This window comes from Diabrotica virgifera, chromosome 3, assembly GCF_917563875.1.
Source record: "Diabrotica virgifera virgifera chromosome 3, PGI_DIABVI_V3a".
Lineage (NCBI taxonomy): Eukaryota > Metazoa > Arthropoda > Insecta > Coleoptera > Chrysomelidae > Diabrotica > Diabrotica virgifera.
The window spans coordinates 113,871,671-113,884,111 of NC_065445.1; the positions used below are offsets into that span (position 1 = coordinate 113,871,671).

A 12,441-nucleotide genomic window follows, 5' to 3' on the forward strand; every position below is an offset into this window, starting at 1 on the left:
CGACAGGACTAATAGCTTCCTACTTGAAATTAACTTAATTTAGGTATAATTGATATGATCCATGTGATTTCATCGGTTTGAAAGGCTTAGTTTAGAAAAAGTAGTTGATTAAAACGAAAATTACATTTTTATAATTTAAAAAAGTGCATTTTTCTAAAATAAACCTAAAAGTGTTCATGATACAAAAGCAAAAATATCAAAATTTTTAGTAAAATAAATTCTTCAATTAAAATTTCAAACATTTTTTCATATTATCAACACTTTTAGATTTATTTAAGAAAAATGAACTTTTTTTTAATATAAAAATGTCATTTTCGATTTAATCCACTACTTTTTTTTAACTAAGCATTTCAAACCGGTCAAATCACATGGATCGTATCAATTATACCTAAATAAAATTAATTTCAAGTGCGAAGCTATTCATTTTTTTTTAAATTATAATGACGAGGGTTTTTCGTTGACGAGGACATCAAAAAAAGCAGGGAGCGACTTTATTTTCGTCATAAGTCAGTCAGTTCTTACCAGGGCCGCCGAGAGGGATGAGCGGGCCCCGGTAAAAAGTGAAGAGCGGGCCCCCGGCAAGAAGTGAAGAGCGAAAAAATTGTTTATTTTTTATAGAAATAAAATTATAAATAATAAAAATAATAAACATTTCAAATATAAATTTTATTCAATTTTGATTGTACAAAATTTTATTAAATTTATAAGAGTGAAAATATTTATAATACAGGTGCTTTTCGAGTTTTCCGATTGGCAAAAATGTCTCTAATTTTCTAAAAATCGCATGATTTTACCAAATCATTTTCAATTCACAAAGTTGAAAGGCAGCTAAACGATCCTGGGCCTAGATTCCGTGCACTGTAGATATCTACACGTCGCTTTCTATCGATGTCAATTTTCGTAAAAATATTTGAATTTTTAGCTTTAATTGAATTATTTTCTAGTTTTGCTAGGTTATACTCTAATTGATGCTGAAGTGACGTAAAACAAGAAAATATTTGAATTAAAACTAAAAATTAAAATATATTGACATCTCGCCGATCGCTTTCTATCAATGTCAATATATTTGAATTTTTAGTTTTAATTCAAATATTTTCTTGTTTTACGTCACTTCAGCATCAATTAGAGTATAACCTAGCAAAACTAGAAAATAATTCAATTAAAGCTAAAAATTCAAATATTTTTACGAAAATTGACATCGATAGAAAGCGACGTGTAGATATCTACAGTGCACGGAATCCAGGCCCTGTTTCATTCATTACCTCATAGCATTTTTTATGCAAAAAAGAAAACTAAAGGACCTTTCCGCTTCTGCGACTGTCACCGGTAATGTGCAAAATATTCTTAACACAATAACGGACACCGCACACATCTTATGGAAAATATAATGTCACTCAAATTCAATAAAATTTATATGAATAGATTCGTTTTAAATTAACGGTCAATTCTTTTCATTGCGCCAACTCTGAATTTTCAATAATAAGAGCAGAAATTGATGTAAATAAATCTGAAATCAAATGGGTACGTACATAAGTTAGAGAGAGAAAAATATTTTAAAATACCCTAATCACAGTATAAAGAGGGACAGTAGAACCACTCTCCGAAAAATTGGAAGTAAAATCTGTAGTCGCGCATGGCGACCGAGCAATGTTTGTAGTGGCTTTTGCCCCACTCTCGCATTGCTAGTCGCATAGAAACGTACGGATTTTAACAGGGAAAACCCGCATCCACCACTGGTGAATTACATATTTAAAATTGACTGGTGAATTAGCAATACATATTTATATTATAAATAGTTGGTTTTTAATTCCTGGATTTGCGGTCTGTTATAAATAAAACACTTGATTTTGCTTAGACGTTTCGGCTGTTTGCCATTTATATTATTTCATCAATTTATATCAATTTATATAATATCAATTTTTTTCTTAACATTGTCATCTTCATCTCGGAATATCCATAAAATGTTAAATAGCGAATACATTTTATTTTCCGCATTAAATCTTCTGGTTAAATTGCTTATTATATAACAATATTAAATATTTCCCAGCGAAATATTGCGTCGGGCTCAAAATTATCAGTCGCATCACTACTAGGGCCAGGCAAATCATCAAACAAATCTCACAGGCTTTTTGCGCCGTTTTTCTTTATTTGATGTAAATTAAGGATTTATGCCATAATTGCTGGTAACTAATTTAGATTCTTCAACATAGATTCTTCTGATTTTTTGTAAATTTTCTAGAAGCCCTGATATATTTTTAATCTCCATATCCATACCATAGTTTTATCTGACTGCACTGCAGTATTTGACTCCTGGGATTTATTGCTGTTAAAATTTTAAACCAAATCGATTAAAGGTCATAATATTAAATATAGTCGAGTATCAATTAAACGAATTATGGACATAAAGTGAAGAGCAAAAAAAAACGGGAAAAATTACGTCTTTGGTCTGGTCGACGCCGGGCCCCTTAAATCTCGGGGCCCCGGTAAAATGTACCGGATGTACCGCCCTCTCGGCGGTCCTGGTTTTAACGCCAAAAACTTTTATCAGAGCTCATTTAAAAGGTTTTTTAATGAACTTTAAAAGACATCTCTGAAGAATTCCCCAAAAATTTGCACCCCTTTTGGGATTATTTGAGATTGAAGGTTCTCCATTTCGAGGTTCTTCGAAAATAACCATCCATTAAAGAGCAATAACTCAGTCGTTATTGAGTTTACATAGGTCTTTCCGACGCAAATCTCTTTGTTTTTTTATTAGCTATAAGTTTGTTCTCAATGATTTTTTCCATGAATTAATGAGAAGCGGAGCCCAAATTTGAAGAGAAATGAGCGAAAAATACTATATTTGATTCCTTTTTGTAAACTTTAAGATAAATTAATGTTGTTTAGTAATATGCATAATCAAAATTTAACCCCCACGCACAAGTTGTAGTCCATGTGACAAACAACTTCAGTGAGAAACTGGGTTTATTTATTATGTATTAGTTGCTACAAATAAACTATATTATTATTATTAAATTTTTTTAAGTTATTCATGAAAAATGGTTATAAAACGTGAGTTTTTTCAATCATAGTTTCAATCGCTAATAACTTAAAAAGTATCAACTTTGCAAAAAAAATTGTAGAACAAAATTTACTCAGAATTGGTCAATCTGTCGACTTCCACAGTTATTTTGATTAAAAAAATTTCATTCCTAGATGGGGCTGTTTTCACCCCCAGGGCAAAAGCCCGCTTCGGCGTAGGGTAGATTTTGACAAAGGTTATAAATACTACCTAAATCCAAATGTTCAAGGAACTCGACCTTGATTCTCAAAAATTCCATGAGAAATTGTTGATTGAACTACACGTGAAAAATTAGAATTTAAATTATTACGGGGCTTGTTCAATTGAAACACATCTTCCAGATCCAAAAAAATATCTACAAATAATTACCACTATCTTTAAGGTCCATATTCTACTGTTTCACCAACCAATGCAAACCCTGTTTAAAGAATTCTTGTGGATATAGTTGGAAGCATTGTTTTACGGTGTTTTGTATTTCTTCGTCCATCTGAAATAACGGCCTTTTCAGTAGCCCAAGACGTGAAAATCACAGAGCGATAAATCGGAACTATAGGGTGGATGCTCTAATATCCTCTCCATTTCTTTTGTTGTATAATGACATCACGTGGGAGCTTTTTTGGACGTTTCTTCGTATTGCTTGATAAACCTTGTTCAAAGTTTCGTTACACAGATTTACGTTGATATGCACCCTGTGTGAGCAGAGTTTACCAGTCTACCCTTCAGTTCTGTAAACGGAGAGATGTAAAAAATATACTTATGACTTACCGCTTTATATCAATTTTGTCAAATTTGTCTGTTAAGTATCTCAGTTCGTATCTAATATTTCTCATTTCAAAATAATATGCTCCAGTTTCAGTAAAATCCTTGAAGGATAGTACGTCATCTAAAACAATTGGGTTATACAGGGTGTACCACAAGTAGCGCAACGGTCGAATATTTTGCGAAATAAACATCGGATAGAAAACCTAAAAAAAACTTTTGCAATAATTTTCAAAAATCTATAGAATGACACCAAACACGACCCTCACACTCCACCCCTGGAGCTAGAGTGGGTGGTAGCTTTAAATCTTAAACAGAAACCCCCAGTTTTATCGATAGTATATATCGAATTACACCAAACATGACTTTCCACCCCATCCCCTGGAGGTGGGGTGGGGGTAACTTTAAAATATTAAATAGGAATCCACATTTCTATTGCAGGTTTGGATTCCTTATGAAAAAATAAGTAACATTTGTTCGAAATATTTTTTGCAATTGTTGATAGACGGCACTATAATCGTAAAAATACGATTTATTGGCGCCATCTATCAACAATTCCAAAAAATGTTTCGAATAAATGTTACTTATTCTTTTATGTGGAAACCAAAACTGTAATAAAAAACGGGAGTTCTTATTCAAGATGTTTGATTTTCCCCCACCCCACCTCCAGGGTGTGGCGTGGGGGGCCGTGTTGGTGCAATTCGATAGGTTTTTGAAAAATATTAAACAAGTGTTTTTTGGTTTTTCATTTGGAAGTGTATTTCTTGATATGTTAGACCGTTTCTATAATTTACCTATAGCAGCCACAAAAATAATTTTTTCCGATTATAGCTCCATCTATCCACAATTAAATTCGAAAAAAGCTCTCGAATAAAAGTTGCTTATAGGTCTGGATCCCGCATATGAAAAAAAATTAATTAATATCAAGCTGAAAATTTGTTAAAATAGCTTAAGGGTGTCTATCGAACAAACTTTGATATATGGGAACACTGGAACAGGGGAAGTTTTAATTGTGGAAAAGGTTTAAAATTTGGAACGGTCAGACCACGAAAACGTCATATGTATTTTGTCCGACAGAACTTCCAATTAATTTGTTACCCTTTCATTAAACTCGAATATGTCGAATTACAGGAATTATGACAGGAGGTAGAAAGTTTAATGAGAGGGTAACAAATCAATTGGAAGTTCTGTCGGACAAAATACATGTGACGTTTTCGTGGTGTGACCGTCCCAAATTTTTAACCTGTTCCACAATTAAAACTGCCCCTGTTCCAGTGTTCCCATATATCAAAGTTTATCCGACAAGACACCCTTAAGCTGTTAACAAATTTTCAGCTTGCTATTAATCAACTTTTTTTTCATACGCGTGATCCAGACCTATTACTTTTACCGTTGATTGATGTATTGGGGTATTGATATTTCAATCAACGCTTTTACGTAAGGAATCGAAATCTGCAATAAAAACTGACGGTTTACATTTAACATTTTAAAGTTACCTCCACTCTACCTCCACGGGGTGGAGTGTGAGGGTCGTGTTTGGGGTCATTCGAAAGATTTTTGAAAAATATTGAACACGTATTTTTCATTTTTCGATGCGATGATCATTTCGCGAAATATTCGACCGTTCCGCTACTTTTGGGACACCCTATATAATAAAATAGAAGTTATCTAAACATTTTATTTATTTTTCAATATATGTAAATGAAAACAACTTACAGTAAATTCCAGTTAGGAAAAATATTATCGTAAGTATTGCAGTCATAAGAATAGCCCAAAAACCTAAAAAATATTAATTTTATCCTTTATTTTTTATTTTCTGTGATTCCTATGTTATTTTCATAATAGTATCACCAGGTCTCTATAAATAATCTTTACCATTTAAAATATGTTTTGGATTTTACAAATGTTCAAAATATCTCGATAAAAACTGACTTATCGGAAAAAGTATAAGAAGCGAAATTGTTTTAAAAATAATGTGTTTAGACTGTTTAGCTAATGGTATCACAATAATAATTTAATTTTTTTTGTGAGTTTGATGTTTTTGGCGAAGCCAATTATATTTTGATATTTTGATATTTTAAAACAAACAATTTTTTTGCAATCAGAATTTTTTTCTGCATTTCTAACTCTAAATTAACATACTACAATTATTTAAATAATTTTCTGATTTGGTTGTATATTTTTTTTGTAATTATATTATTAATTGTTTTTTTTATTTTTTCATTATTTATTTATTTTTTTATTTTATGTAATTAGATTTTTAATTGTTTTTTTACTACGTTAATGGCCGGTTTCACCAAAGATAAATAGGTACAGTATTTCTCATGATCATCTTTCAGTGCGTCACAGTTTTTAGATTTCTTTCTAACGCACTAAATTGTATGTGACAGAAAAAAAGGCACGTCGGTGATTACATTTTGTCGGTGACATTTTTATAACATTTATTCTAGTTATTCTAGTTGTCGATAGATGGCGCCATAATAAAAAAAATAATTTTTCTTTAATTAGATAATAATATTACAAATATAATCTGTATAATTTATAAGACTATACAAATCAAAGAAAATACCATTTTATAAATGCAAGAAACACATTTGATTTGTTTTTATTCCAAATTGAAAATAGAATGTGACAACTGTCAGATTTAACTAAAATGTCATGTTAGAATAAATGTCATAAATGTGTATTATCACGGACTTACCCTTTTTCCTATCATTTGTTACGCACTGAAAAATGATCATGAAAAGGACAATAGTAGTTTATTCTATGAATAAAGTTATTCGATCAATAAACTGGCATTTCTCCATTTTACTAACTTCAAATAGGACTTATTTAATTTATTTATCAAATAATATTTACTCTTAGATTAAACTGGCAAGTTAATCTAGCTGTAAATATTTGTAAGAAAATAAAATCGTCAGTTTAAGAGTATAGGCGCAAATATTTTACGGCTATCCCTACTTTTTCTGTCTTTACACGGCAAATTACGTATAGTAAAATTCTCACTGGTATGGATATGTAAACATTACTTGACAATGTCATCATTAACTTTGAAGAGATGGCTTTTGAATGTTCTTGGATAACTGTTACTTGTATAATTGCTTAAATTATTAATTCAGTTAATTAATATGATTATTTCATTCATAGGAGATTCTGACCAATAGAAAGCTACACCGTCGTTAAGCATATTACGTCAGATGCCCTTCGTTGCTACGAAAAAATACATTCAGTGACATTAATGACAAATGTTTTAAAAATTATAAAAGTGATGACTTTCAACCGTCAAATACATATTTATAACAACTGTGTGTTTAATTTCACTAATTGGTACTTACATATATAAATTACAATAAAATTTTGGTTTTGAACAGTTTTATTCATGAAATAATCGCAACAAATTGCACTCGAACTCTAAAATTAATATAGAATTTTTGCCCTCGTGACACTTTGACATAATTTCACTCGCCTTCAGCTCGTGAAATTAAAACTGCCAAAGTGACACTCGGGAAAAATTCAATAATTTTAGAGCTCTTGTGCAATTACTACTGATAATTTTTTCACTACCTATGTATTCAGTAATATATCTCTAATCGAAACATTATCACAAAAACAGAATGATGAATTAACTATTCCTAATTTGTGCAGATGAGCCTCATATTTTCCGTGTCGAGTTTTTAATCTGACGATAGTAGAAATATCTTGCTTTGACAGGTTATACTTAAATATGTATTCAGGTGACGGAGGAAGTTCTTGATGTAAAGAAAAATATAAATTTTTTGATATGCTTGAAATATTTTTCCATTGTTTTTTCCATATTTTATTTATTCTATCTTTGACGTCATTTATTGCATCTGTCGATAAGATCTGAGTTAGGATCTCACCAAAGATGCAATAAAAAATGGTGAGATCCTAACTCATATCTTATCGACAGATGCAATAAATGACGTCAAAGATAGAATAAATAAAATATGGAAAAAACAATGGAAAAATATTTCAAGCATATCAAAAAATTTATATTTTTCTTTACATCAAGAACTTCCTCCGCCACCTGAATACATATTTAAGTATAACCTGCCAAAGCAAGATATTTCTACTATCGTCAGATTAAAAACTCGACACGGAAAATATGAGGCACATCTGCACAAATTAGGAATAGTTAATTCATCATTCTGTTTTTGTGATAATGTTTCGATTAGAGATTTGAACCATATTTTCTTTGAATGCAAAATTAACGAGAGATATATAAATCAATTGTATTACAATTTACGACAAACACAAGTTCATTTTCCAATTAGTATAGAATATCTACTAAGTTGTCATAAAATGAAAATATTTAAATTACTCATAAACTACTTGAAAGAAACAAATATAGTCATTTGAGTCAGATAGGTGGGAATATAACAAAACTAATAAATTGAGGTAAAAATAAAATAAAAATCTGTGGCTAACGGACCCGCATCCAAGCCATTTTTTCACACACACACACACACACACACACACACACACACACACACACACACACACACACACACACACACACACACACACACACACACACACACACACACACACACACACACACACACACATGTATTCAGTGATTATGTATACAGTAATAATGTATATACTGTACAACAAAAACTAATACTCAATTGAGAAAATAGGAAAAGTGATAACGTGATTTTTTAATAATATATTGTTACTATGGAACGCTTACAATTTTGAACATCTTTGACAACAAAATACTTGGATCACAGCATATATCCGAGTGTATTTTCTGCCTAGATCTTCCATAAATAATAAACAATAAATAAAATTTTTATTAAGTTCTTGTCTTAAATCAATTATTTATCAAATACACTATCAATATGATTTAATCAACAACTCAAAATATTCCCGATGCCATGTCAAATATTTAAAATTGTCACTATCTTGTCACCATATTTTATTCGACTCAGTGCGTTGTATGACAAAGATAGCGAATGTTCGACTTGGAAAATATCACTACGGACATGGTGTTCATTTTTTTTCGAATCCTGAAAAAACTAATAAATATTTTAAAAAATTTTAAATTATCGATGGCCGAAAGTCCCTTAGAATCAACAAAAAGTTTTTTTGAATGAGATATTTGAAATTAAAAATCAAACTACATTTTCTCTTAGTTTTTCACCCCTGTAACTTATTAAAATAAACATTATAGAAGTTTTCAGGGACTTTCGGGCCTCGGTAAGAACGTAATATTTCATTCTGTGTTTAAATTTTTCAAAAATACTAATTAGTTTTCTCAGATTTCTGAAAAAATGAATCCCATCTAAATAGCATTGGAACCGAAACTTTGTACCGACCCCCTTAACTTCAAATTGTCAAAGTTATATTTAAACAAAATAAAAATATAAACGTCTAATAAATTTTATTCAACGAATAACTATTCATTGATTTATTTGTTGTTGGTGAAACCGGACCTAAGACAAATAATTTAATTGGAACATTCACAGATATTTAAGGGGGGTTTAAGGGAACAAAACCCCCATAATAGTTTTTATGAAGTGCACAAATTTTACTGTCATCTTTTAAAGATGTTCCTGCCATAAAAAAGCCATATATCCATTTTCAATATAAAATCTATAACAATTATTCATGTATTGGAAAAAATAGATTTTCATTTTGTAACTGCAAAGGGCTGTAACAAAAATATTTCTTTCTATCAATTGGAGATGAAGTAATATGACTAACAGACAGACCAAAATTTCAATATAGGTCTGGATACCGCGAATGAAAAAAAAGTTGATTAATAGCAAGCTGAAAATTTGTTAATAGCTTAAGGGTGTCTAGTCGGATAAACTTTGATATATGGGAACACTGGAACAGGGGCAGTTTTAATTGTGGAACAGGTTAAAAATTTGGAACGGTCAGATCACGAAAACGGCACATTTATTTTGTCCGACAGAATAGACTTAAACTCTCCGAACAGAGATTAAACTCTCATGCAAAAATCAGACTGCTATTTATCACCTGTCATAATTCCTGTCATTTGACATATTCTACATGTTCCACTCAATAAAACGCCCATTTGGTGACAAATAGCAGTCTGATTTTTGCATGAGAGTTTAATCTCTGTTCGGAGAGTTTAAGTCTGTTCTGTCGGACAAAATACATGTGCCGTTTTCGTGGTCTGACCGTTCCAAATTTTTAACCTGTTCCACATTTAAAACTGCCCCTGTTCCAGTGTTCCCATATATCAAAGTTTATCCGACTAGACACCCTTAAGCTATTAACAAATTTTCAGCTTGCTATTAATCAACTTTTTTTTCATACGCGGGATCCAGACCTAATAACTATGTATTTTGATTTTGTAATGATTTCAATTTTGACGGAATGTTATATTACCTAATTTGGTATTCTTGTTTCACAAAGATTAGTTTATGTAATATTTTTAACGTTTTACAATGGTATCTGTATGATATTAGGTTTGTTCTAGCAAACAGTCAAACTATAGTCAGAAACCGTCAGCAAACAGTTGGTCAGTGAGAGAACATAATACAGTCACCAGTGCTATCCCCTCTACTCGCACTGGTCCACTATTCGCTGATGGTTTCAAACCGTTTGAAACTGATGCTAGAACAAACCTATTATTATTATTTTTTAATGTATTAAAAAAGCTATGATTATCAAATAATATTGTATTAGTATACAAACAGGCAACAATGTCCATTGTGTAATCGAATACTACCGGTTTATAAAAAAGTGTTTGTGTTTCGTGATTAAAAACTTCCAGATTAGTTTACTTTTGAAAATTACGTATATAAATGGAAAAAGTCTACGAGTTTTATGTATGCGTGTTGTACTGTTATATTTATGTCCATAGGTACGGAAAAGTTACAAATATGTATTGGTAAGTACTTTAATTACTTCTCTATGATTTATTAATTATAATCATTTTGTATATTATTTATTAACTCATTTCTTATTATACAGGTAAATACCTAGATCCTATTAGATAATATACATAGTCCATTATACAATACATAAATATTTTAAAACAGGATCGTTCTTTTATCTCGTCTTATACCATCTGAAAAAGTTTATTTACTTACATAAATGGGATTCACGACCATTGCTTCTTTGGTACACTGCCGGTTTTGGACATATATCGATAGGATCTAAATTCATTATCACTTTTTTACTTTTACAGATTCTCATTTAAATTTAAACAATTAATTTTATTTCCTTTTTAAACTCTCAAATTGAAATTGACTTATTAAAACTGTAGAGGTTATGTTTGACGTACCGATTTTATTCAATTGTTTCTTAATGTATAGAAATCTACATTGGAGAATTCTTGGTGGGTATGAGGTGAGGATTCTTTCTTGCCATGAAGGAGACCCGGGTTCGAATCCCACCGGGGTGAGAAATTTTTAAAATAAATTATTAGTACTATAGCGAATAGATGTGAATTCCAAAATCAATAATCGCAAAAAATAAAAATAAAAAAATTATAACAATATTACAGTACAGCATAGGGGATAGTTACTGAAGTATATTAAATAATATCTATAATTTTATTTGAGGACGTTTTTTTAATAGTAACTATTTATAAAAGTTAAATTAATTTAAGTATATTATGCTTGGATGTAGAAATATACTTTTAAAAATATAGGATCAGAGATTCTCATTTATTTCATGTTACTTCCTGATTACTAAAAAGTAGATCTTCGTAGTGATTTCCTGCCAACTTTAACACCTTGCAGAATTGCACAGATTTGACATAAAAAAGTATATTTGTGTTCAAAAGATTTTTAATATACCTATAGTGTGCTGTAGTCCAAAATTATTAACATACCTACCAAAATATTTAATTATTGTATTCAGGATTGGTCGCAACTTGGATTGAGTATATCAGTGTGGTCCAACTTTTTAGAAGTTGCGGGCCGTATTAAATTTGAAATTATTATGAAGGGCCAGAGAACTTGACTCGTTCAAAAAAAGTTTATTTTAAAAAATAATATACAGGGTGAGGCAGATAAAGGGCCTATTAGAAATATCTCGAGAACTAAAGCTAAGAGAATAATGAAACTTGGAATACAAGGGTTTTGAGGCATTAACTATTTAATGGATATATTTTGGTCTCTTTGCTACTTCAGGTTATACCGGAAGTTGATTGTAACTTCGTTTTTTTAAATGGGACACCCCATATATTTTTACATTTTTGGATTCTCCTCGATTTCTTCTTTCTTAAAATATAAGGTTTTGTAATATTATACAGGGTAGGTTAAAAGATAATTACGTTTTGTTATTAATTTCGTAGCAACATTCACACCCTGTAGGATTGTAGTAGTTTGACATAATAAACTCTATTAATGTTCAAATGATTTTTAATATAGTCTACTATTGTCAAGAGTTATTGGTGTAGTTAAATTTTTCATTTTAGTATACAGGGTTGGTCGAAACTCGGAATGAGTTTTTTCTGAGTTTTCTTAAATAGTATTTTAGTATTGTAATGAAGTGTTATTTTATGGCACTTTTTAATTTCTTAAGAATTCCCTATACCTAACTGCTTTAATTTGTGAGTTATTGGTGATTCAATCCAAACATTAATTGCAACACAAAATAGGCGAAATTGT

At 30.6% G+C, this 12,441-nt stretch overlaps 1 protein-coding gene across 2 annotated transcripts in view; it reads right to left on the minus strand.

Annotated features, from left to right (window-relative positions):
* LOC114327432 (SUN domain-containing protein 1) overlaps positions 1-11,139 on the minus strand; it is a 42,171-nt gene extending 31,032 nt beyond the window's left edge. The window contains exons 1-3 of one of the 2 annotated variants that reach the window (XM_028276053.2): positions 10,915-11,139; positions 5,537-5,599; positions 3,827-3,944 (exon numbers count right to left, since the gene is read on the minus strand). In XM_028276053.2, coding sequence (XP_028131854.1) covers positions 3,827-3,944; positions 5,537-5,599; positions 10,915-11,020 — 287 coding nt within the window. In that variant the 5' untranslated portion in view covers positions 11,021-11,139. The remainder of the gene's footprint in view (positions 1-3,826; positions 3,945-5,536; positions 5,600-10,914) is intronic. The other variant, XM_028276054.2, reaches the window with a different exon arrangement.
* Between the last annotated feature and the right edge of the window lie 1,302 nt (positions 11,140-12,441).